We start from the raw sequence: 26454 nt of genomic DNA on the forward strand, positions 1-26454 counted from the left end.
CTATTTAAGCAAGTGTTGTACTATAGCTACAAACTAAACCTAGATAACCAACTTAGAACACGCAAGATGGCAGAAAGGTACACACCAATTGCAAACATTTCAGGTGGGAAAAAAGATTTGAAACTCTTAGTTCGTGTTCCTCATATGTGGTTCATAACTGACAAAGATCACCCAGATGAGATCATATTTATGAACTTGCTCTTGGTCGATGAGAAGGTTTGATCTATAGCATCATAACTTTATAGTATTTGAATATCAAATGATAAAGTATGAGTTTAAACCCGTGACGAGTTTACTGTTTTTTTTCAGGGTGGGAAGATTCATGCATCGGTCAGAAAATCATTAGTGTCAATGATCAAAGAAATGGTTCAAGAGGGCTCGACCTATAAGCTTGAAAATGTTTTGGTTGGTTTTAATGATGGAGCGTATAAGCTAACAGCACATAAGCATAAGATTACCATGATGGGAAATTCAAAGTTTACCAAAGTCGACGCAACTAATATACCGAAGAATGTATTTGATTTCATGTCTTTTAAAGATGTGCTTAGTTCTGTTCAAGAAGAGAAAGTTATAGGTATTGTATACTTAGTTATCTTTATAAGCCATTCATTATAAAAATGCCAGCTCAAACTTATAAAAAACGAATGATTTAATGGCTGTAGACATTATCGGACATGTGATCGAAAAGGATGCTATTAGAGAAAATGATAAGAATGGCAGGAAGAGCAAAGTGATGGATCTTACTTTGGAGGATTTGGAGTAAGTGGATTGTTTTATAAGTTCTTATCATTTTTAGTGTGTATATTGTTTATCATTGTAATATAAGTTGCAATTTGAATTTTGAATGATTATAGGAACAATAAAATGCACTGTTCTTTATGGGGTGAGTTTGCTGAGATGATGGATAGGTATTTTGCAACCCACAATCAGAATGACAATGTCGTATTGATATTGCAATTTTGCAAAACAAGGAAATATATGGGTAAGGGTTCATGAAACTGAATAAATTTTGTCTGTACTTATTCTAATGTCTTGGCATAATCTATATACTAAGTATATAATGTTTCTGGTCTGCAGGTGCCATGGGAGTTGCCAACGCCTTCTTTGGTACCAAGCTAATATTGAATGGTGATCTACCTGAAGTCAATTCTTACAAGGAAAGGTAATTAGGTCAAAATGATATCTTTGCATACTCATATTATCGAAACATGCCAAAATGCCTAAAATTAATAAGTTGTTTGTTATATAATTGGTGGTAGGATGAAGGGTGATGATGTCCAAATGACTCAGGGTGTGAGTCAAATGACTTCACAAAGCGCTGTTAAAATTGCGGATGAATTGCTGAATACCAAACTAATGACTATCGAGGATTTGATAGAATCCAATCAGGTATTGTTATAACAGAAAAAAGACTAAGGATTACTGTAATGAATGTATATATATATATATATAATTAGTGGTGTTTCATTATTTGATATTTTGGTCGTAATTATAAATTGTAGGCCTGTCATGGCTCCGTTCTTGCGACTATATGCGAGATAGAGACTGGTGTAGAGTGGTATTTCCGCTCTTGCACTGAGTGTGCGTCGTTAGTTACGGTGAATGATGGTGTTTTGTGCTGCCGCAAGTGTGGTGATTGCAAGAGTGCCGTGCCTAGGTGAATTATGGTTTATAACTATAGATTTTAGATAAACAAGTGTTGTGCACTATTTTTTCTAAGACTTAATTAGATCAACTGTAACCCTCAATACTACAGGTACAAGTTGCATTTGATTGTTATGGATTCCACTGGATCGACAACTTTTGTGTTGTTTGATCGTGTTGTCACACAGTTTATTGGACGAAATGTTCAAGATTTGATCGATTCTTTTGGACAGGTAATGAACGTTTTCAGTTATGTATATTGATGTTGATTTATTCAGAAAATCAAGTATTCTTGATAGTTAGATATATAATTCCCTATTTATTCGTGGTTAGGGACAGGCAAACAAAGAGAATGACTATCCACCGGAATTCAACATGTTCATCGACAAACAAGTTCTATTCAAAGTTGAGGTCAGTGATGGAAATGTCAAAAAGAAGTTTAGGAATTATGCAGTCAAGAAGGCTTCTGATGATGTATCAATAATTGAACAATTTATGACTAAGCATAATCTCAAGGTATTAAATATTCTATCTCTTTATGATTAATTGATATACTTGCGATGTTATGCAACCATACAGCTAAGAATAAAACCTTGGTTACTACAGGGTGAAGTTGATTCTGATGCAGTTGAGTGCAATTCTGTCATGAATGAAGATGCTGTCACTAAGGATCAGGTTGCAATTATTGATAAACAATGTTTAAATTAGTTTGCAAACCAACTCTTTGTGTGCCATGTGTAATTAATTTGTGTAACTTTTATTGATGATAGATTGAGTTAGAAGGCGGTGACTCTTGCAATACGATCAACTTGGTGGAAACTCCGGTTAGCAAAGTAGGGACCAAGCGCCTAACTGAAAGTTTGGATTCAGTTGAAACACTTGGTGATGATATCGGCCAGGCATCCACCACAAAGCCAGTCAAGATGGTTCGTGTGAAGATTGAGCCAAAAGAATGAAGATGATGGACTATATGTTGTTTTGCTGCACTCTTTTAATTGCTTTTTAATATTTATGCAAACTATCTTTAGTTTTAAATAATTGTATTAAGTGCTTGGACACACTGATGTATTTGTCGGTATTATGTTTGTTGCTGCTTCTTATGTTGGTTTTTTATCGTAGTTTATATTCCGGTACTATATTCATGTTCTATTCAGTACGTCCTGATCATATTAGTTTTTCCTCATGGTTGGAAAAATCTCACCAGACTTTATTGATTCACAATATAATATCGAACTCGATTCACGGTTTCAAACATGCTTAAATTATTATTTTTAAATGCTGATATTCGTCTTGGACAATATTTTCAGTTAACATTGTTTGGAGTACTATAGTTGGATTTACATTTTCTTTTTTTGTTAGATAGTAGTTATGAATTTCATTTGATGTCAGAATTATTTTTATGACTTTTCTGAGATTGAATGTAATCTAATACTATAACAAGGTCAAGAAGAAATATCTAATGACTATACGGCAGAATTATAACATAGGTTCACAAAAAAGATGTGTTATAAAGAACATATGGGAAGTTGTTGGACAATTTGTGGTTCTATGTTGTAAGGAGTTTTCTGTTAGACTATGTTGTCTAGACTATTATTTGCAATGATTATGCTTTCAGTTTTTTAAATCCTTGCTTTGTTATATTCAATATTGAAGGTTAGGAGTAAATTTTCTTTCTATAAAACTATAGCAGGGCTCTGTAAAATATACAATATTTAATGGTAATATATAATGACCCCATAATAGAACACCGTAATTGTAATAACACACCGTATAAGAAGCTGCAAAGATAAAGCTTCTATTTCTCTTATAACATTGAATCTCAAATGTGAATGGTAAATTGCTAATACACACTGAATAAAACATATATTTTTTAACTGCAGACATGGCAGTAAAAACATTGGCAAGAATTCAATATTGTCCACAGTGCTTTTTGGGGGCTCAACTCAACTTGCAGGCTAATACAAACACATGTAATTAATGATACCGTAAAACGAAGAGTTATTGTCAGCTTACTACCTATCAAACTTGATCACTTCTACTTGACAAAGACTGCAGTACAACTACTTTATTTCACATTGAATCTGAACAATGATGACCATTCTAGATATTAATTTATGTTTTGAGAGCTTTAGTCATGCTTACTCTACCAAATAACTTATCAAAATCTTTTGTCCATCCTCATGGAGATGCCAATTGAATAGTGTCATTCTCCCTAACTTAAAGCTACAGAATGCAGAAGAGAAAGAAGAAATGTCTGGATCCAAGTTCAGATGGTTTTGGTTTTAGGAAATTGGTCAGTAACCAATTATCTCGCATCCCATTTTCGGATATCACCAACAGTAAGTAACTTACATGTAGTTTATTTGCACCAGAATGCAGCCTTTTTATTGTGAATTAGAAGCACAATATGAAAGTATAAGATTTCATTATGTCCACTGAAGAACATTTGTCAATTTGTTCAAAACAGATGCGAATATTGTTGAAGGAGTCGACGTTCGGGTTGTTAAGTCATCGCGTCTTGGACCTGGTAGATACGTTATAAGAAATCATAGAGTGCAGTCTTTATGTGGTCAATCACGCGAGCCTTTACAAGACATGTGTGGGGAGAACGGTGAAGAATCCGAAGTACCTAGCAACTCAGGTAATTTGAAGAATTTATACCTCATAGTATAAATGATGTCATTCACATAATTTTAATCTAATGCAATCTGTTGATCTAATTAACACTTCACTCAATTATTATGAACCAACAAAATATTTTAGAAATTGAGATTATTGATCGACATGATGAAGAAGTCAGCAGTTCACGTGTACGTCGTAAGAAAAAAAAGGTTGCAGTAGACGCATCGGCGATTAATCTTGCAGGTACACTATGGTAATGTACATAGTATAAATGATGTCATTCACATAATTTTAATCTAATGCAATCTGTTGATCTAATTAACACTTCACTCAATTATTATGAACCAACAAAATATTTTAGGATTTGAGATTATTGATCGACATGATGAAGAAGTCAGCAGTTCACGTGTACGTCGTAAGAAAAAAAAGGTTGCAGTAGACGCACCAGCGATTAATCTTGCAGGTACACTATGATAATGTACATTGATTGTTGCATATTGCCACAAATTTTGTTATAATAGAATGTATAAATTAATTTATATATGTCACTGTTCAAATACAGAGAATGAAGTTGAGTACGAGCATTTCGGTCTACCTGAATGGAAATGTGTCAAGTGCGGAGCACACATGTGGTACGGCGAGCGAGTTCAGAAGGATTATAATGCCACTGTGCCAATATTTACGATGTGTTGCAGACATGGAAGGGTAAAGATTGCTGACTATCCAAGAATTCCCGACACATTATATGATTTATTTTACAAGAATGACAAAAGGAGTAAATTCTTCATGGAAAATATAAGATCCTTCAATAGTATGTTTGCGTTCACCTCGATGGGTGGCAATATAGATACTACAATGAATAAGGGAAAAGCTCCACCGACATTTGTGATGAACGGTGAGAATTATCACCAAATCGGAAGTTTGTTGCCGATGCCCGGTAAACCGCCGAAATTTGCTCAATTATATGTCTACGATACTGACAATGAGATTAAAAATCGAATGCAGGCTGTCAAGTAAGTACTATTTTTTATCACCTTCATGTTTTTTTCTTATCAATGTGCAATTATGTTTATATTTTTTTTACACGTAACTTAAGCAACTAAATTAACTAATATTTATTAAATCACTAATTACTATGCTTTTGTATTCTTTTAAACTATTGACAGTATGTCCGACGACAATAAACATATGCAATCATCTATTGTGAAGGACTTAAGAGATATGATAGATCAATTCAATGAGTATGCAAAAACTTACAGAGTTGTTAGAGACAAATTAAACGAGGGTAATGCTCCGAATATCAAACTCAGAATACTAGGCAAGAGGAACCGTGATGGTAGGACGTACTGCTTGCCTACGGCATCAGAGGTTGCTGCTTTAATAGTTGGTGATTTTGAAGAATCTGACTTTGATCGAGATGTTGTCGTAGAGGAACGATCTGGGCTTTTGAAACGAGTATCTATATTTGAGCCATCATACTTTCCATTACAGTATCCACTTTTATTTCCTAGAGGTGAGGATGGGTTTCGGAAAGACATAGAGTTGGTACAAGAAGAAGGTCTGAGGAAAATAGAAAGAGAGTTTGTTACACACAAGGAATGGATTGCATATCGTATCCAGCAAAGGGAGAGGGATAATTCAACCATTGTGTTCGCAAAACGTCTGCTTCATCAGTTCATGGTTGATTCATATAGCATGATAGAATATGCTAGATTAAAATATGCGAGAGATCATCAGAAGGAATTAAGAGCTGATATGTATAAAGGGCTGACCGAAGCATTCCTTAGAGGAGAGACTGATCCGTCAAGTACTGGAAGAAGGGTAATATTGCCATCGACTTTCGTAGGTGGACCTCGATACATGATGCAAAATTACCAAGATGCAATGGCTATATGTGGATGGATTGGCTACCCTGATTTATTCATAACATTTACATGCAATCATAAGTGGCCTGAAGTTCTTGATTATCTGAAGAAGCATAATCTATCTCCGGAAGATCGACCAGACCTATCTAGCCGGATTTTCAAGTTGAAATTGGATCATTTGATAAAAGAGATTAAGAAGGGTGAACTATTTGGTGAAGTTAGAGCAAGTAAGTTAGTTAAAACTATTACAATTTTACTAAATTGATATATCTATGATTTATCGTGAATAATTAAATTGATCATAATGTGTTAATGCCATTTTATATTTGTTTTGTAGTTATATATACCATTGAGTTTCAAAAACGGGGTCTACCACACGCACATATTTTGGTTTTCCTTAGTCCAAAAAATCGTTGTGTCAAGCCTGAACAAATAGACAATATTATATGTGCTGAGATTCCAGATAAAGATAAAGACCCGGAGCTGTTCAACATAGTAACTTCCCTAATGATTCATGGTCCATGTGGACCCGAGAATGAGGGCTCTCCTTGCATGCTAAATAACAAATGTACAAAACGATTTCCAAAAAAATTTGTGGATCGGACGGTCATTGATGATGATGGATATCCAGTTTATAGGAGAAGGGATGACGGTGTCTCTGTAAAAAAGGGTGGAAGTTTCGCAGATAATAGGTACGTCGTACCTTATAATAGGACCTTGCTGTTGAAATATAATGCTCACATCAATGTGGAATGGTGCAACCAATTGCGTTCGATCAAGTATTTGTTTAAGTATGTAAACAAGGGCAATGATCGTGTCACAGCAAATTTTTATAGTGGAAGATCGAAAAATGGAAAAGCTGATTGCTACGATGAGATAAAAGTGTATTATGATTGCCGATATCTATCTGCGTGCGAAGCTGCTTGGAGGATATATTCATTTGATATACACTTCAGAGAACCAACTGTCGAACGCCTTAATTACCATTTAGAAAATGAACATTCTATTGTCTACGAGGAGCACGAATCTATTGAGAAGGTTATCAACAAAAAATCTAGCCGCACTACCAAGTTTTTGGCTTGGATGGATGCAAACAAGAAGTATCCAGAAGCAAGGACATTGACATACAACCGTTTTCCCTCGAAGTTCGTATGGAAGGAAGATAAACATGAGTGGACTCCAAGGCAAAGAGGCACGTCAATTGGACGGGTTTATTTTGCCCCACCAGGATCTGGTGAACGTTTTTATTTAAGGACACTGCTGAATTATGTCAAAGGTCCGACATCATATGACGACCTAAAAACGGTTGACAATATTAAGTATCACACTTTCAAGGAAGCATGCTTTGCTAGAGGACTATTGGACGATGACAAGGAATTTATAGACGCAATAATCGAGGCCAGTTTATGGGGTACAGGTACTTATTTGCGTAGAATGTTTTCTACTTTAATGGTAAATGGTCAGCTATCGAGGCCAGAAGTGGTTTGGAACAGTACTTCAGACAATTTAATCGATGACATTTTGTACATGCAGAGACGATTGCTTGGTGCTCCAGGTACTATAAATTGGCTTTCAGTTTATCATTATAGGAATCAAAGTTTACTAATGATATTATTTTCAATTATTAATAATCATTGCATGCATAAATGAAATAATTTATAGAGTCACATAGATTCTTAGTGTGATCAGTGTTGCTCAATATATGTATATATAGATCAAACAAAATACCTGTTAAGAGAACTGCATCAGCCAGACTAATTTGGTTGCTTCCTGTTATTAATTTAATAGCAAAACCTGATTCTTTAGCTATATAAGATGCGTGTCTCAGCCATACTTTTCATACTGTTGTAGCCACATATATGTACACGTTAGAATAAGGTTTTAGTTTTAATAGTTCATACACAATTGCTAAAAACTACTTCCAGCATGATATTTTATAATATTATTGTTTATGCTCAACCGTGTCATTAGTTTACAATTTTGAAGTTACAATGGCTGAAAAAGTATATGACTTGGTATTAAATGCAATGACAATACATTTGTAACCAAATCATATTGTATGATATTGCAGCTATCTTTTGTTCAAATATAGGAATATTTGAATTATTATCGTGATTCATTTATTTTTTAACTGTTTTTTTTCTTCAGATTTAGTACTGAATGGTGAGCAATTAAGGGTATATGCATTGGCAGAAATTGAGAAGCAACTCCTTAGCTGTGGCAAAAGTCTAAGTGATTTCCCTCCTATGCCACAAGCAGATAGATCATTGGTTCCTGACAAAAATAGTATACTGATACATGAAGAGACAAATTATAACAGGCGGGCACTAGGTGAAGAACATAGGAGACTTATGTCGACGATGACTGATGAACAACGAGGTGTTTATGATACAATAATGAATAGAGTAAATCAAAATAAGCCTGGTGTATTTTTCCTATATGGATACGGTGGCACAGGAAAAACATTCATTTGGAGGGCTATGTCAGCTGCATTGCGATCAAAAGGTGAAATAGTGTTAACAGTTGCATCAAGCGGTATAGCTTCGCTACTTATACCAGGCGGAAGAACTGCACATTCAAGATTTGGTATTCCATTACAAATTAATGAAACTTCATCATGTGGTATCAAACCCAAAACACCTTTGGCTCAATTGATTATGAAGGCAAAACTCATTATATGGGACGAAGCTCCGATGTTGCACAGACATTGTTTCGAATCAGTAGATCGAGGTTTCAGAGATGTTTTAAAGTTAATTGACAAACGAAACAAAGACATTCCGTTTGGCGGTAAAGTGGTGGTTTTCGGTGGGGACTTCAGACAGATTTTGCCAGTGATTCCTAAAGCTCCTAGACCAGAGGTTGTCCATTCTACTATAAATTCTTCGCCTATATGGGATTATTGTGAGGTTCTTACTTTAACCAAGAACATGAGGCTTCTTAATGGCGCATCAGATGCAGATATTGAAGAAAGGAAATTGTTTTCTGAATGGGTACTGGCCATTGGTGATGGGACAATTGGTGAAAGCAATGATGTTGATATAACCACAAGTATTCCATCGGATTTACTTATATCAAGCAATGGAGACCCGGTTGCATCTATTGTCCAAAGCACTTATCCGAACGTATTAGATAGCTTGAGTGATATTAGTTATTTTCAAGACAGGGCTATATTGGCACCAAAGAATACAATTGTAGAGCAGATTAACGAGTACATGTTGGACTTGCTTCCGGGGGAAGAAAAGGTTTATTTGAGTTACGACTCGACGATTTCACAAGACAAAGACGGTGATGCCATTGACGATATACACACACCTGAATTCCTCAACACAATTGTTGCTTCTGGCATCCCAAATCACAAGCTCAGGTTAAAGGTTGGAGTACCGGTGATGTTGTTAAGGAATATAGATCAAAGAGAAGGATTGTGCAATGGAACAAGACTAATTATAACCAGAATGGGTAAGTTTGTGCTTGAAGGCAAAGTCATATCTGGAAGTAATATAGGCGAGAAGGTTTTTATTCCACGACTATCTCTTATACCATCTGACGTAAGGATTCCTTTTAAGTTTCAACGGAGACAGTTTCCAATTGCTGTATCATTCGCAATGACTATTAACAAAAGCCAAGGGCAGTCGCTAAAGAATGTTGGTCTATATCTGCCAAGTCCGGTATTTTCACATGGCCAGCTTTACGTTGCAATTTCGAGAGTAACTTCTAGAAATGGTTTGAAGATACTTATTACGGATGAAGATTCTCAAGATAGCAATGTGACTTCTAATGTCGTATATAGAGAAGTATTTCGAAATGTTTGATACTATGTCTCTATTTATGGCATGTTCTCAGTTAGATTTCAATTACATACGTAAATGTAATTGTCATTTGATTATGTTTTCTAATTGCTAATTAATTATTGAGCTTTTGACTCTACTGTTGGTTACAGTATTTACTATTGTTTATAATATGCATTAGATTAAGTAGTACTTAGTTGCGTATTGTTTGACGTGCATCAATATGAACTATTGCCATACAGGTATTATACATCTAAACATGCATATTCTAGCTATATTATAGTTATGTCAATGACTTAGTTGCGTATTGTTTGACGTGCATCAATATGAACTATTGCCATACAGGTATGACCCGTGCGGTAGCACGGGTCGATGGTCTAGTTATTTAATAAATGATATCATTGTATATTTATATATACTCTTAAAACCTTTAATAATAAATAAAGAAAAATGAAAAGGATAGTAAGAGCCTCTTTGGTTCAGCTTTTGGCTTGCCAAAAGCAATTATAAACAGTGCCAAAAGCAATTCTAGCCAAAAACAACATGTTTGGTTTGACTTTTCAGAATTGCTTTTATCCTCCAAAAGCAATTTTCCATGAAGCTACAAATCCTAACTTCTAGCTTTTCTAGAATCAATTATAAATAGTAAATTTTATATTTTATTATTACAACCTATTATTTTCCTTTATTGCCCTTTATCAATTCTCCTTCTTTATCAATTCTCCTATAACTATGTCTATTTTAGTAATTATACATTCAAAAGCAATTCTACATAATTGTATCCAAACATAAATCAGTTTGTTTAATCAATTCTACATAATTGTATCCAAACATAAATCAATTCTCTCAGAATCAATTCTGTCAGAATCAATTCTATCAGAATCAATTCTGTCAGAATCAATTATATTCAAAGCTGAACCAAACACACACTAACTCTGAATAACCAAATCATTATTTGTGCGGTGATTTAATTTGATTTCATTAGTCAACAACTACTACTACCATTATATGAGTAGAAGTTACTATAATTATCCAATTCAATGATCAGCAACATTTGATAAAGAAGATTTTGTGATACAAACAAAATTGATGTAGTCAAATTGGACTGCGGTGAGGGACTAACAGATTCCAATGTTGTTTGTAAGAGAGAACACGCAACGCAATTGCATACGTCACCATTCACCAGCAACAATTATTAACACAAAGCCGCCATCACTTTCCACTTTTAGTTTCACTATAAAATACTACTACAAATCTTCAACTTCACATTCAATTTATAATCAAGTGAAAAATGGCTGGTGTTGTTGAATCTGATCCAATTCCTCTTCTTACTCCTTACAAAATGGGAAAATTTAATCTAGCTCATAGGTATCTTAATTATCCTTTCATTTCATTCATCCTTCCATTGAATTTCAAAGTTATGTGTTACTGTAATTTATTTCAGAGTTGTTTTGGCACCCCTCACAAGAAACAGATCCTACGGCAATGTTCCACAACCTCATGCTATCCTCTATTACTCTCAGAGAGCAGCCGGTTCTAACGGAGGTCTTCTCTTAACCGAAGCTACCGGTATATCTGACACTGCTCAAGGATATCCAGACACACCGGGTATTTGGACTAAAGAGCATGTCGAGGCGTGGAAACCCATTGTGGATGCTGTTCATGCCAAAGGTGCTACATTCTTCTGTCAGATTTGGCATGTTGGAAGAGTTTCTGATACTGGTACGTTCTGTTTCATCAAATTATCAAGTTCAGATTTGTTGATTTGAACTTCTTTGACGTTGATTGACCTACATCTATATGTTCTTTTCCCCAACAGTTTTTCAGCCGAATGGACAGGCACCGATATCTTCTACAGACAAGCCACTCACACCACAACTTCGAAGTAATGGTATTGATGTCGCGGAATTCACACCGCCCAGACGGCTAAGGATAGATGAAATTCCAAACATTGTCAATGACTTCAGACTTGCTGCAAGAAATGCTATTGAAGCTGGTAACGTTACTTAATATTTATATCTCTAAAATAAAAAAATAAAAAATGTTTTCCAGACATTGATATTTTTGTTGCTTTAGAGGGCACTAGGACATTTTACAATTCTGTAACATACACATTGGGGTGCAAATTGCAGGATTTGATGGGGTTGAAATCCATGGGGCAAATGGCTACATACTTGAGCAATTCATGAAAGATCAAGTGAATGACAGAACAGATGAATATGGTGGATCCCTTGAGAACCGTTGTCGGATTGTTTTGGAAGTTGTTGAAGCTGTTGCAAATGAGATAGGTGCAGATAGAGTTGGAATTAGATTATCACCTTTTGCAGAATATGCAGAATGTGTAGACTCTAATCCCAGAGAATTGGGACTTTATATGGCTAATGCCCTCAATAAATATGGTATTCTTTACCTTCACGTGGTGGAACCGAGAATGAAAACTGTTAATGAAAGAATTGAATGCCCTCACAGCCTTGTGCCGATGAGAAAGGCCTTCAAAGGCACTTTCCTGGCTGCAGGAGGTTACGACCGACAGGATGGGATCAATGCCATAGCTGAAAACAGGACAGACCTTGTTGTTTATGGTCGTTTGTTCTTAGCTAATCCAGATTTGCCGAAGAGATTTGCACTTAATGCTCCACTAAACAAGTACAACAGGGCGACATTCTACACTTCTGATCCAGTTATAGGTTATACTGACTACCCTTTTCTTGAATGAAGAAACCAATGTTGTAGCATCCAAGTGCGGAATCTCCTCACTAAATAAGTTCAATACCACATGCTAATTGCTTTCTGCTATTGAGTTTGTCAGTGAAATAAGATTTGAAGCATATATGTTATTGATTCCTCTCGTGCTTAGTTTGATAATGCTTTGGACCCAGCTCACACATTTTGTAAATGGTCAGGGAACATAGTACGTAAGAGTGAAACTACTTTTGTATGTGATAAAGTCACTGTATGCCAAAAATAAGTTTTGGACAAAAACTAGAGAAATGATATTCTAACAACCATTTTGTGACAACCTATGTGACAACTTTATCTCTCATACTCACATTATCTTTTTACTTTCTCTCTTTATTGCTTTGGTTTCCGTGTCACTATCTACTTTTCCTTTGAAAATTGATGGTTGTCACAAAAGTTGTTGATTTTTGGTTGTTAGAATATCATTGCTCCAAAAACTATGAACCAGATTTTACAAAATTACAATACGCATTTTGTGCTAATAAGAGTATTATTTCCGTTGTCTCGTCTTTGTTTCTTCAATCAATCCATGTGTTTTTTTGATATTGATGGTATAAATAACTAAAATGATGGAAACATGATCAAAATTATTTTCTGGTTATTGGGTTAAATCAGAGGTCTTTATATGTCATTGCCACACCAAGTAAGAAAGTATTATGGGTAACCAATGGTAATCCGAAAATATGCAACCGATCCAAGTCAAAATTGTAGCTTTTATCATATAGGAAGGCATAAAATTCATACAAATATTTCAGTTGCCTGCTCCTCATTTCTTAGAAAGAAACACCAATATATCCACACTTGCAAAGTTTTCAACTGTTGTATTCCTGATGCAGGAACTTTAAACACTCTGAAAACCCTTTGCTTTAAACAATTTGGGCCTACCAAAGTTTGAACCTTAGCTGGGATGTCTGCCACACTTCGAACCACTTTTGGCCTTGGGCCCTCTTTTGTACCAAAAAGAAAAACAGTATTGACACAAATCCTTCCAAATGGATGGAAGATAATGAGTCACTCTCAAAAAAAGCCGCCACTTTCCACTTTAAGTATCAATATAAAATTAGTATAAATCTTCAACTTCATATAGTAGCTTTTCCATGAGAAACAAATCACTCATATGGAAGTGATTCAACATTTCCCTTGTCACAAGGTAGGTGTAACATCCTGAATTTATCTTGTAGTCGTCGTCAGTGTCATCCTTTAAGTATGATCATTATTTATGGTGAAAAAAATGGTTGAAAACCCTATTAATTCTGATAGTGTATCAACTCGATCCATCCACCACGATTTGAACGGTTCAATTATATGCTGAAATTTAACGGTGCGACATATTTCAATAGACATGATGAAAATGAAAAAAAATGGTTGAAAACCCTATTAATTCTGATAGTGTATCAACTCGATCCATCCACCACGATTTGAACGGTTCAATTATATGCTGAAATTTAACGGTGCGACGTATTTCAATAGACATGATGAAAATGAAAAAGAATAAGTTGAGCGAGGAGACAATGCAAGAAGAAAAAATGAAATGGTGTGAGAGATTGAGAAATGAAGGTATGCATTTATAGTGTACGAAAAAAATGTGAAAAACGAAAAGAAAGAAAAAACAAAATAGATATGTTTCAAGTCCAACTTGAGACCTATCAAAAATAAAAATAAAAACAAAATTACATCTCAAGTCTCACTTGAGACATATAATAAGGACAAAATAAATTCAGATTTTTTGTATGTCGCAAGGCAGAGTTGAGACATGGGGTGGATGTCGCAGGTCCAATTTGAGAAGGAGTTGAGATTCTCTCCATTTATAAAAATAAAGAGTAAATTGCACTCCCCTCCCCTCCCCTCAAAGATGCTTCAATTACACTCTCCTCCCCTCTTATGTTAAAATATACACTCCCCTCCAATCTTATTCAAAACATATTATAAAAATTATCACTCATCTCCCCTAAGAGAAGCTTGAATTACATTCCCCTCCCCTCTTATGTTAAAATCTAGAGTAAATTACACTCCCCTCCCCTCTTATGTTAAAATATACACTCCCCTCCCTTCTTATTTACATATTAGAAAATATTTCACTCCCCTCCCCTAAGAGAAGCTTGAATCACATCCCCCTCCCCTCTTATGTTAAAATCTACACTTTACTCCCACAATATTTTTTTTTTTAATTTCTAATAGTCTTTGGTTTATTTATAATAGTCTAGTAAAAAGATAATAATCTAACACACTTCGAAAAAATAGTATTGCTGGTCTATTTTAATATATTCAAAATTTGAATACATATTTTTCGCTATTTTTGATTCATAATTTCATTAACATATGTCTTTAAACCCTATTATAAAATAGGAAACAACCAAAAATAAAATTAAAATATGCGAAAAATTACTAAAGACAATAAAGTATGGTTATTTAAAATTTAATTTTATGCTCTAAATTATAAAATTAATAGAAAAGTATTTAAATTTAATTATCATTGACATTTAAATTATAAAGAAATGAATTTATTTTTCTTAAATGGTGGCTCAAAATTAATATATATCATAAAAATATTTATTTTTGCTAAAATAGATTAAAATGTAGTGCATATTTAATTATTAAGGGAGGGGGTTGTAATTCAAGCATCTTATTGGGGAGGGGAATATAAATTTTACTTTTCAAAGGAGGGGGGTGTATATTTTAACATAAGAGGAGAGGGGAGTGTAATTCAAGCATCTTTGGGCACAAGTTAACTTACCCTTACTCGTAAAAAATAGGGTAGATTTGGAAGAAACTAGGGAAAAAATTTGTTTTCAAAACAGGGTAGAAATTTCTTTTTTTTTTTTTTTTTCTTCTTCAGATTTTGGTCTTGCAGTCTGCACTGTACTGTGCATGGCAATTGGCAACTATGTTTTCAATTTTAAGAAGATCACACGGTGCCGCTGTTATTCCCAAATACTACTACAACAAGAAGTTTGCTCCTCTTAGTCGTCGTTTTGTTTCAACCTCATCAGTTGAACATAACCCTGATGCCGCGGCTGTCCCCTCTTTTCCTCGTGACTATTGCGGTAATTACTACAATGCTATCGATACTTTCAATATACTGCTCGATCGAGGATACTCTTCCATATCGTATTACAATTATGTCCTTTCTACCCTTGCTAGAATGGGTTCTTCGGGAGTTGTTGTTTCCCTTTTCGAACAATTGAAACAATCATCCCAATTCAATAATGGTCGTGTTGTCCCAAACATTCATACTTGGACTATTCTCATCCAATCCCACTCTAGAGCAGGTAACATGTCTTCAGCTATCGACTTATTCCATAAAATCATTGACACTGGTCATTATCCTACTACTCAAACTTTGAACGATCTTTTAGATGGTTTTTGTCGTAGACACCAGATTCACCAAGCAATACATTTTCTTAATGATATCATACTTACAAACAGTAATCTTGTGTTGAACTGCCGTAGTTATAGTATTCTAATCGATGAATCATGTGATACTGGAGAAACCCAAATAGCCATCCAGTTGTTGAGAGATGCATTACAGACTGGCAGGAGATCAGATCCAGATCCGGCTGAAGATGGTTATCTTCTCAAGCGCTGCTGTAACAATATCTTGTTCAGACTCTGCAAAGATAAACTTGTAAACCAAGCCTATGATTTATGTTCTGAAATTAATCATGTTGACGACAATGATGTCAAGCCCGATGCTATCACATATCTAAATCTAATATATGGTCATTGCATCCTCAGTCAATTTAAACAAGCACTTGCCTTGTTTAGAGAAATGGAGACATCAACATACCTCCTCTATCCAACTAAAACTACAAGCCCGACCAATTTAGTTACCGAACAAGAGGTCAAATCTGCTAAAACTGCAGCAGCTGTCATGATAAAAGATGGTGTCAAACCTAATGCTGCTAGTTATCACTCTGTTATCGGTAGATTATACAAAGGAAGATCAACACACGTTGTTATGAATAAGATTGCACAAAAGGTGGAAGACTTGCTATTCAAACAGAATCATCATAAACGTTATAATCTTAATCTTATTCATGAATATGATTGAACATCAACAAACTTTTTAAAGTCGGCTTGTTTGGGGAAGCATTGACGTTCTCCAAAGACAATGGTTGGTTTGGTTTGATTGCATTCCAAAGACAAAGGCGCTCTCTCTCTCTCTCGTTGTGTAAGATAGATATATGGAGATAAGCTAGGATGGTGCAAAATAACTTATGTAGATTACATGCTTTCTAGTTTTCTAATTATATTACCATGCTTTTGCTTTTATTTTCAACTTTTAACAATGTTTGGATTTCGGCAATATATGTCCTTTAAACAGATAGGTGCCCAAGTTTCTAGTTTTATGTTGTTTGATTATATAAATATGCCTATCCTTGTGTTGGCTTGTGACATTTTCTTGAAAGCCTGAATCAATTTTAGAATTGTAGTTTGCAATGGAGTTGATACGTTTCTCCTCTATTTTGGTGAGAGATACTAGTCTTTTAAACCGTTCATTCAAAACTGAAATGAGATGTTCAGGATTTTCTCAATTTCTTTAGGATAACAGTTTCAGTTTCATCCATAGAAACACAAATTAACATTTCTATAGGCTCCTAACGGGCGATCCGCCTTTTTCTACCCCTAGTTGTAATGCATATATACAAACACAAATTAACATTTCTATAGGCTCCTAACGGGCGATCCGCCTTTTTCTACCCCTAGTTGTAATGCATATATACAATTTAGCAAAACAATATACTACAATTATCATGGACAAATATATTTTATCAATTCAACATGCCAAGTCCATGTTTACAAGTTGCTTGTATTGACCTCAATTCTCTATTTCCTACTTTAATACTTAAAAGTTTAGATGTTTAAGAAACTACTTACAGGGCTGTGGGAACTAACCCTTATCATACAAAATCTGTCTCCAAGTCTGGAGTAGTTTCTTAGTTAATGTTTCATTCATGTTTTTATTAATTTTGAAACTTTCTTAGTTAATGTTTCATTCATGTTTTTATTAATTTTGAAACGTTATTGTTTCTTATTTTATGCTTTGCACATAACTGTTATAGGTGGATATGAAATTTCCTTGGAAGAGAATAAGACAATATAGTTAGTTCTAAAATTGTTTTGGTTCATCGCATTGAAGGTCTGAATTTATTTATGTATTTATTTTTTTTGAATCTGAATCATGTTCTGAAATGTTCCCTTATTACTAATAAATAATAGAAGATAAATTATAGACCTAGAGTTGGATTGACTAACCCTGTCTTGGTTATAAAAAACCAACACTATCTACTTTACTTGCCTTCAATAACAGGTGAGAAGCTTTTCAGATTGAAACTTTTGCCATTAGAGCTGCAGTAGCATTGTTGTTAAAATCCTGATCAGAATTCTGAAATACTACTATTTATTGCTGCCTATCTTAATCCTGAGTAGAATCGTAAACTATGCAAAATCCGTTCGAAATTGTTTATGTTTAAGCGATTTTGCTTTGCCTTACAATTGATGTGTCCGTGATGTGACGTAGGCTTGTAGCTCTTGGGTTTTGAGTATTTTATGGAGTTGGTTTTGTATTTCAGATTTGAGACTTTAAGTCGATTATGTTTAAGATTTGTCACTAGTTTGTTTTATGTTTAAGATCTGAAACTCTTAAGTGGTGTATGCACTTTGTGGTATATATTTAATTATTTGAGCAGAATCCTTCAATTTGGTTGCGATTTTGCTACCCCTTTCGATTCTACAAAATCAATTGAGCAGAATCCTTTAATATTGGTTGCGATTCTACCCCTCTTCGATTTGAAGCAAAATTTCGATTTTGATAGTAGTGTGTATATGCAAGCCTTTCAATGTATATGACATTGGGAGGGTCCTCAACAATTCAGAAGCTTCATGTAGATCGATGGTAATGCAATGTTGTTTGAAGGCAGACGAAAAAACATCTACTATTACTATATGCCTAATTAAAAATATAGTAAGGCAATGGGATTTTAGTTTAGGTGAATCTTATGATTTTTCTTAACAGATGTCTAACAACTTTTACTATATGTCTAATTAGAACACCAAGCAACAACGTTTTGCCTTAATTTACCTACAATCGTTTTTTTTATATAATTAAAATATTACATTAATGACAGACTAATAAAGAACTTCAACATAAACACACAATATAGTTGTCTTCCATGAAATTATATAGCAGACTCCAAATTACAAAGTGGCACCAAGCTATTAAAACCGCAAGCGTGTAAGGCATTATGAATCTGAGTTGAAGAAGAACCACAAGAGTCGCCGCTAATCTTTTGTTGTGTATTTTAGATCACCACCTGATTTTATTTCAAGTTGCTGTTGAGAGGCTACCATCAAAGATTCATCCAAGTATTTCTAATACATAATTTGTAATATTCTTAATAAATAAATCAACATGTTGTAGATCCTATTATACATCTTCATATGTTTAGTCCACGCTAAAGTATGATTATAGTTTTAATCTCTATAGCAGATTGTTTTGTGTTGATGAATTAATAAACTAATTCCAACGGTTGCTATAATTATTAATTCAATGATCAGCACCAATATCTTTCGTATAGAAGACTTTGTTGTGACCACATTAGTCAAATCGGACTGCGGTGAGAGAAAGCATGCAACGTAATAGCTCACGTCACATACAAGTATAAATAAATAATAAACCGCCATTACTTAAGTTTCACTATAAAATACTTCAACTTCACATTCAAATTCAAATTGTGCATCACTTAATCACGCAATCAAGTGAAAATGGCTGGTATTGTTGAATCTGATACCATTCCTCTTCTTACTCCTTACAAAATGGGCAAATTCGATCTATCTCATAGGTATTTTAATTATCTTTTCATATAATTTCATATTCAAGTGCTCAAACGTTCACATAATAATAACTAACTCATTTCATTTCAGAGTTGTTTTGGCACCACTCACAAGACAAAGATCCTATGGCAACGTTCCACAACCTCATGCTATCCTCTATTATTCACAGAGAGCCACCGGCTCTAACGGAGGTCTTCTCATAACCGAAGCTACCGGTGTCTCTGACACCGCTCAAGGGTATCCAGACACGCCAGGTATATGGACTAAAGAGCACGTCGAGGCTTGGAAACCCATTGTGGATGCTGTTCATGCTAAAGGTGCTACCTTCTTTTGTCAGATTTGGCATGTTGGAAGAGTTTCTGATTCTGGTATGTTCTATTTCTTCAAAAAATTTATGCCTATTATACACATATGTTCATACACATTATGTACACACTCGTTAATATATATGCCCATTTTCCATGTTATTTTCAACAGTTTATCAGCCGAATGGACAGGCACCAATATCATCTACAGATAAGTCACTCACACCACAAATTCGAAGTAATGGTTTTAATATTGCAAAATTCACACCACCAAGGCGGCTAAGGACAGATGAAATTTCGAACATTGTCAATGACTTCAGACTTGCTGCTAGAAATGCTATGGAAGCTGGTAACTTTACTAAACTTTACAAATGTCTCCAAAATAAAAAATTATTCAATGTATCGTAATACAATGTCTGTGATACATAGATCTTTTTGTTGCTTCAAAGGGCACTAGGTCATTTTACAATTATGCAACATACTAACTGTGGTGCAAATTGCAGGATTTGATGGGGTTGAAATCCATGGGGCTCATGGCTACCTACTTGAACAATTCATGAAAGATAAAGTGAATGACAGAACAGATGAATATGGTATAAATAACTAAAATGATGGAAACATGATCAAAATTATTTTCTGGTTATTGGGTTAAATCAGAGGTCTTTATATGTCATTGCCACACCAAGTAAGAAAGTATTATGGGTAACCAATGGTAATCCGAAAATATGCAACCGATCCAAGTCAAAATTGTAGCTTTTATCATATAGGAAGGCATAAAATTCATACAAATATTTCAGTTGCCTGCTCCTCATTTCTTAGAAAGAAACACCAATATATCCACACTTGCAAAGTTTTCAACTGTTGTATTCCTGATGCAGGAACTTTAAACACTCTGAAAACCCTTTGCTTTAAACAATTTGGGCCTACCAAAGTTTGAACCTTAGCTGGGATGTCTGCCACACTTCGAACCACTTTTGGCCTTGGGCCCTCTTTTGTACCAAAAAGAAAAACAGTATTGACACAAATCCTTCCAAATGGATGGAAGATAATGAGTCACTCTCAAAAAAAGCCGCCACTTTCCATTTAAGTATCAATATAAAATTAGTATAAATCTTCAACTTCATATAGTAGCTTTTCCATGAGAAACAAATCACTCATATGGAAGTGATTCAACATTTCCCTTGTCACAAGGTAGGTGTAACATCCTGAATTTATCTTGTAGTCGTCGTCAGTGTCATCCTTTAAGTATGATCATTATTTATGGTGAAAAAAATGGTTGAAAACCCTATTAATTCTGATAGTGTATCAACTCGATCCATCCACCACGATTTGAACGGTTCAATTATATGCTGAAATTTAACGGTGCGACATATTTCAATAGACATGATGAAAATGAAAAAAAATGGTTGAAAACCCTATTAATTCTGATAGTGTATCAACTCGATCCATCCACCACGATTTGAACGGTTCAATTATATGCTGAAATTTAACGGTGCGACGTATTTCAATAGACATGATGAAAATGAAAAAGAATAAGTTGAGCGAGGAGACAATGCAAGAAGAAAAAATGAAATGGTGTGAGAGATTGAGAAATGAAGGTATGCATTTATAGTGTACGAAAAAAATGTGAAAAACGAAAAGAAAGAAAAAACAAAATAGATATGTTTCAAGTCCAACTTGAGACCTATCAAAAATAAAAATAAAAACAAAATTACATCTCAAGTCTCACTTGAGACATATAATAAGGACAAAATAAATTCAGATTTTTTGTATGTCGCAAGGCAGAGTTGAGACATGGGGTGGATGTCGCAGGTCCAATTTGAGAAGGAGTTGAGATTCTCTCCATTTATAAAAATAAAGAGTAAATTGCACTCCCCTCCCCTCCCCTCAAAGATGCTTCAATTACACTCTCCTCCCCTCTTATGTTAAAATATACACTCCCCTCCAATCTTATTCAAAACATATTATAAAAATTATCACTCATCTCCCCTAAGAGAAGCTTGAATTACATTCCCCTCCCCTCTTATGTTAAAATCTAGAGTAAATTACACTCCCCTCCCCTCTTATGTTAAAATATACACTCCCCTCCCTTCTTATTTACATATTAGAAAATATTTCACTCCCCTCCCCTAAGAGAAGCTTGAATCACATCCCCCTCCCCTCTTATGTTAAAATCTACACTTTACTCCCACAATATTTTTTTTTTTAATTTCTAATAGTCTTTGGTTTATTTATAATAGTCTAGTAAAAAGATAATAATCTAACACACTTCGAAAAAATAGTATTGCTGGTCTATTTTAATATATTCAAAATTTGAATACATATTTTTCGCTATTTTTGATTCATAATTTCATTAACATATGTCTTTAAACCCTATTATAAAATAGGAAACAACCAAAAATAAAATTAAAATATGCGAAAAATTACTAAAGACAATAAAGTATGGTTATTTAAAATTTAATTTTATGCTCTAAATTATAAAATTAATAGAAAAGTATTTAAATTTAATTATCATTGACATTTAAATTATAAAGAAATGAATTTATTTTTCTTAAATGGTGGCTCAAAATTAATATATATCATAAAAATATTTATTTTTGCTAAAATAGATTAAAATGTAGTGCATATTTAATTATTAAGGGAGGGGGTTGTAATTCAAGCATCTTATTGGGGAGGGGAATATAAATTTTACTTTTCAAAGGAGGGGGGTGTATATTTTAACATAAGAGGAGAGGGGAGTGTAATTCAAGCATCTTTGGGCACAAGTTAACTTACCCTTACTCGTAAAAAATAGGGTAGATTTGGAAGAAACTAGGGAAAAAATTTGTTTTCAAAACAGGGTAGAAATTTCTTTTTTTTTTTTTTTTTCTTCTTCAGATTTTGGTCTTGCAGTCTGCACTGTACTGTGCATGGCAATTGGCAACTATGTTTTCAATTTTAAGAAGATCACACGGTGCCGCTGTTATTCCCAAATACTACTACAACAAGAAGTTTGCTCCTCTTAGTCGTCGTTTTGTTTCAACCTCATCAGTTGAACATAACCCTGATGCCGCGGCTGTCCCCTCTTTTCCTCGTGACTATTGCGGTAATTACTACAATGCTATCGATACTTTCAATATACTGCTCGATCGAGGATACTCTTCCATATCGTATTACAATTATGTCCTTTCTACCCTTGCTAGAATGGGTTCTTCGGGAGTTGTTGTTTCCCTTTTCGAACAATTGAAACAATCATCCCAATTCAATAATGGTCGTGTTGTCCCAAACATTCATACTTGGACTATTCTCATCCAATCCCACTCTAGAGCAGGTAACATGTCTTCAGCTATCGACTTATTCCATAAAATCATTGACACTGGTCATTATCCTACTACTCAAACTTTGAACGATCTTTTAGATGGTTTTTGTCGTAGACACCAGATTCACCAAGCAATACATTTTCTTAATGATATCATACTTACAAACAGTAATCTTGTGTTGAACTGCCGTAGTTATAGTATTCTAATCGATGAATCATGTGATACTGGAGAAACCCAAATAGCCATCCAGTTGTTGAGAGATGCATTACAGACTGGCAGGAGATCAGATCCAGATCCGGCTGAAGATGGTTATCTTCTCAAGCGCTGCTGTAACAATATCTTGTTCAGACTCTGCAAAGATAAACTTGTAAACCAAGCCTATGATTTATGTTCTGAAATTAATCATGTTGACGACAATGATGTCAAGCCCGATGCTATCACATATCTAAATCTAATATATGGTCATTGCATCCTCAGTCAATTTAAACAAGCACTTGCCTTGTTTAGAGAAATGGAGACATCAACATACCTCCTCTATCCAACTAAAACTACAAGCCCGACCAATTTAGTTACCGAACAAGAGGTCAAATCTGCTAAAACTGCAGCAGCTGTCATGATAAAAGATGGTGTCAAACCTAATGCTGCTAGTTATCACTCTGTTATCGGTAGATTATACAAAGGAAGATCAACACACGTTGTTATGAATAAGATTGCACAAAAGGTGGAAGACTTGCTATTCAAACAGAATCATCATAAACGTTATAATCTTAATCTTATTCATGAATATGATTGAACATCAACAAACTTTTTAAAGTCGGCTTGTTTGGGGAAGCATTGACGTTCTCCAAAGACAATGGTTGGTTTGGTTTGATTGCATTCCAAAGACAAAGGCGCTCTCTCTCTCTCTCGTTGTGTAAGATAGATATATGGAGATAAGCTAGGATGGTGCAAAATAACTTATGTAGATTACATGCTTTCTAGTTTTCTAATTATATTACCATGCTTTTGCTTTTATTTTCAACTTTTAACAATGTTTGGATTTCGGCAATATATGTCCTTTAAACAGATAGGTGCCCAAGTTTCTAGTTTTATGTTGTTTGATTATATAAATATGCCTATCCTTGTGTTGGCTTGTGACATTTTCTTGAAAGCCTGAATCAATTTTAGAATTGTAGTTTGCAATGGAGTTGATACGTTTCTCCTCTATTTTGGTGAGAGATACTAGTCTTTTAAACCGTTCATTCAAAACTGAAATGAGATGTTCAGGATTTTCTCAATTTCTTTAGGATAACAGTTTCAGTTTCATCCATAGAAACACAAATTAACATTTCTATAGGCTCCTAACGGGCGATCCGCCTTTTTCTACCCCTAGTTGTAATGCATATATACAAACACAAATTAACATTTCTATAGGCTCCTAACGGGCGATCCGCCTTTTTCTACCCCTAGTTGTAATGCATATATACAATTTAGCAAAACAATATACTACAATTATCATGGACAAATATATTTTATCAATTCAACATGCCAAGTCCATGTTTACAAGTTGCTTGTATTGACCTCAATTCTCTATTTCCTACTTTAATACTTAAAAGTTTAGATGTTTAAGAAACTACTTACAGGGCTGTGGGAACTAACCCTTATCATACAAAATCTGTCTCCAAGTCTGGAGTAGTTTCTTAGTTAATGTTTCATTCATGTTTTTATTAATTTTGAAACTTTCTTAGTTAATGTTTCATTCATGTTTTTATTAATTTTGAAACGTTATTGTTTCTTATTTTATGCTTTGCACATAACTGTTATAGGTGGATATGAAATTTCCTTGGAAGAGAATAAGACAATATAGTTAGTTCTAAAATTGTTTTGGTTCATCGCATTGAAGGTCTGAATTTATTTATGTATTTATTTTTTTTGAATCTGAATCATGTTCTGAAATGTTCCCTTATTACTAATAAATAATAGAAGATAAATTATAGACCTAGAGTTGGATTGACTAACCCTGTCTTGGTTATAAAAAACCAACACTATCTACTTTACTTGCCTTCAATAACAGGTGAGAAGCTTTTCAGATTGAAACTTTTGCCATTAGAGCTGCAGTAGCATTGTTGTTAAAATCCTGATCAGAATTCTGAAATACTACTATTTATTGCTGCCTATCTTAATCCTGAGTAGAATCGTAAACTATGCAAAATCCGTTCGAAATTGTTTATGTTTAAGCGATTTTGCTTTGCCTTACAATTGATGTGTCCGTGATGTGACGTAGGCTTGTAGCTCTTGGGTTTTGAGTATTTTATGGAGTTGGTTTTGTATTTCAGATTTGAGACTTTAAGTCGATTATGTTTAAGATTTGTCACTAGTTTGTTTTATGTTTAAGATCTGAAACTCTTAAGTGGTGTATGCACTTTGTGGTATATATTTAATTATTTGAGCAGAATCCTTCAATTTGGTTGCGATTTTGCTACCCCTTTCGATTCTACAAAATCAATTGAGCAGAATCCTTTAATATTGGTTGCGATTCTACCCCTCTTCGATTTGAAGCAAAATTTCGATTTTGATAGTAGTGTGTATATGCAAGCCTTTCAATGTATATGACATTGGGAGGGTCCTCAACAATTCAGAAGCTTCATGTAGATCGATGGTAATGCAATGTTGTTTGAAGGCAGACGAAAAAACATCTACTATTACTATATGCCTAATTAAAAATATAGTAAGGCAATGGGATTTTAGTTTAGGTGAATCTTATGATTTTTCTTAACAGATGTCTAACAACTTTTACTATATGTCTAATTAGAACACCAAGCAACAACGTTTTGCCTTAATTTACCTACAATCGTTTTTTTTATATAATTAAAATATTACATTAATGACAGACTAATAAAGAACTTCAACATAAACACACAATATAGTTGTCTTCCATGAAATTATATAGCAGACTCCAAATTACAAAGTGGCACCAAGCTATTAAAACCGCAAGCGTGTAAGGCATTATGAATCTGAGTTGAAGAAGAACCACAAGAGTCGCCGCTAATCTTTTGTTGTGTATTTTAGATCACCACCTGATTTTATTTCAAGTTGCTGTTGAGAGGCTACCATCAAAGATTCATCCAAGTATTTCTAATACATAATTTGTAATATTCTTAATAAATAAATCAACATGTTGTAGATCCTATTATACATCTTCATATGTTTAGTCCACGCTAAAGTATGATTATAGTTTTAATCTCTATAGCAGATTGTTTTGTGTTGATGAATTAATAAACTAATTCCAACGGTTGCTATAATTATTAATTCAATGATCAGCACCAATATCTTTCGTATAGAAGACTTTGTTGTGACCACATTAGTCAAATCGGACTGCGGT

The 26454-nt window shown here is 34.3% G+C and overlaps 6 protein-coding genes across 6 annotated transcripts; all 6 read left to right on the top strand.

Annotated features, from left to right (window-relative positions):
- Positions 1-33: 33 nt before the first annotated feature.
- Positions 34-2744, top strand: LOC146918966 (uncharacterized). The gene is made up of 11 exons (XM_085710571.1): positions 34-216; positions 310-574; positions 663-759; positions 855-982; positions 1078-1162; positions 1260-1389; positions 1503-1657; positions 1757-1877; positions 1978-2160; positions 2251-2319; positions 2415-2744. The coding sequence occupies exons 1-11, from the start codon at positions 67-69 to the stop codon at positions 2598-2600; spliced, it is 1569 nt and encodes a 522-aa protein (XP_085566697.1). The 5' UTR covers positions 34-66; the 3' UTR covers positions 2601-2744.
- Positions 2745-3874: 1130 nt separating this feature from the next.
- On the top strand, positions 3875-9940 carry LOC146918967 (uncharacterized). Its single transcript, XM_085710574.1, has 8 exons — positions 3875-3983; positions 4112-4285; positions 4408-4509; positions 4628-4729; positions 4829-5279; positions 5433-6358; positions 6469-7686; positions 8280-9940. Exons 1-8 carry the CDS (start codon positions 3875-3877, stop codon positions 9938-9940), a joined length of 4743 nt encoding a protein of 1580 aa, XP_085566700.1.
- Positions 9941-11181: 1241 nt separating this feature from the next.
- LOC146918968 (12-oxophytodienoate reductase 1-like) lies at positions 11182-12758 on the top strand. The gene is made up of 4 exons (XM_085712214.1): positions 11182-11284; positions 11361-11638; positions 11736-11912; positions 12049-12758. Exons 1-4 carry the CDS (start codon positions 11208-11210, stop codon positions 12630-12632), a joined length of 1116 nt encoding a protein of 371 aa, XP_085568340.1. The 5' UTR covers positions 11182-11207; the 3' UTR covers positions 12633-12758.
- Positions 12759-15539: 2781 nt separating this feature from the next.
- LOC146918969 (small ribosomal subunit protein mL103 (rPPR7)-like) lies at positions 15540-16706 on the top strand. Its single transcript, XM_085710575.1, has one exon. It carries the CDS (start codon positions 15540-15542, stop codon positions 16704-16706), a length of 1167 nt encoding a protein of 388 aa, XP_085566701.1.
- Positions 16707-19339: 2633 nt separating this feature from the next.
- Positions 19340-20644, top strand: LOC146918970 (12-oxophytodienoate reductase 1-like). Its single transcript, XM_085712218.1, has 4 exons — positions 19340-19497; positions 19580-19857; positions 19967-20143; positions 20298-20644. Exons 1-4 carry the CDS (start codon positions 19421-19423, stop codon positions 20399-20401), a joined length of 636 nt encoding a protein of 211 aa, XP_085568344.1. The 5' UTR covers positions 19340-19420; the 3' UTR covers positions 20402-20644.
- Positions 20645-22719: 2075 nt separating this feature from the next.
- Positions 22720-23886, top strand: LOC146918971 (small ribosomal subunit protein mL103 (rPPR7)-like). Its single transcript, XM_085710576.1, has one exon. It carries the CDS (start codon positions 22720-22722, stop codon positions 23884-23886), a length of 1167 nt encoding a protein of 388 aa, XP_085566702.1.
- The last annotated feature ends 2568 nt before the right edge of the window (positions 23887-26454 follow it).

This window comes from Medicago sativa, chromosome 5 (assembly GCF_051527215.1).
Source record: "Medicago sativa cultivar Bolivia chromosome 5, Bolivia_mono, whole genome shotgun sequence".
Lineage (NCBI taxonomy): Eukaryota > Viridiplantae > Streptophyta > Magnoliopsida > Fabales > Fabaceae > Medicago > Medicago sativa.

Bases quoted from the DNA above. Each gene is read 5' to 3' on its own strand.
- LOC146918966 (XM_085710571.1), top strand. From the start codon at position 67: ATGGCAGAAAGGTACACACCAATTGCAAACATTTCAGGTGGGAAAAAA. The intron at 983-1,077 runs GTAAGGGTTCAT...TCTGGTCTGCAG, and splicing joins CAAAACAAGGAAATATATGG to GTGCCATGGGAGTTGCCAAC. The intron at 1,390-1,502 runs GTATTGTTATAA...TATAAATTGTAG, and splicing joins ATTTGATAGAATCCAATCAG to GCCTGTCATGGCTCCGTTCT.
- LOC146918967 (XM_085710574.1), top strand. From the start codon at position 3,875: ATGCAGAAGAGAAAGAAGAAATGTCTGGATCCAAGTTCAGATGGTTTT. The intron at 4,730-4,828 runs GTACACTATGAT...GTTCAAATACAG, and splicing joins ACCAGCGATTAATCTTGCAG to AGAATGAAGTTGAGTACGAG. The intron at 7,687-8,279 runs GTACTATAAATT...TTTTTTCTTCAG, and splicing joins ACGATTGCTTGGTGCTCCAG to ATTTAGTACTGAATGGTGAG.
- LOC146918968 (XM_085712214.1), top strand. From the start codon at position 11,208: ATGGCTGGTGTTGTTGAATCTGATCCAATTCCTCTTCTTACTCCTTAC. The intron at 11,285-11,360 runs GTATCTTAATTA...AATTTATTTCAG, and splicing joins AAATTTAATCTAGCTCATAG to AGTTGTTTTGGCACCCCTCA. The intron at 11,639-11,735 runs GTACGTTCTGTT...TTTCCCCAACAG, and splicing joins TGGAAGAGTTTCTGATACTG to TTTTTCAGCCGAATGGACAG.
- LOC146918969 (XM_085710575.1), top strand. From the start codon at position 15,540: ATGTTTTCAATTTTAAGAAGATCACACGGTGCCGCTGTTATTCCCAAA.
- LOC146918970 (XM_085712218.1), top strand. From the start codon at position 19,421: ATGGCTGGTATTGTTGAATCTGATACCATTCCTCTTCTTACTCCTTAC. The intron at 19,858-19,966 runs GTATGTTCTATT...TATTTTCAACAG, and splicing joins TGGAAGAGTTTCTGATTCTG to TTTATCAGCCGAATGGACAG. The intron at 20,144-20,297 runs GTAACTTTACTA...TGCAAATTGCAG, and splicing joins TAGAAATGCTATGGAAGCTG to GATTTGATGGGGTTGAAATC.
- LOC146918971 (XM_085710576.1), top strand. From the start codon at position 22,720: ATGTTTTCAATTTTAAGAAGATCACACGGTGCCGCTGTTATTCCCAAA.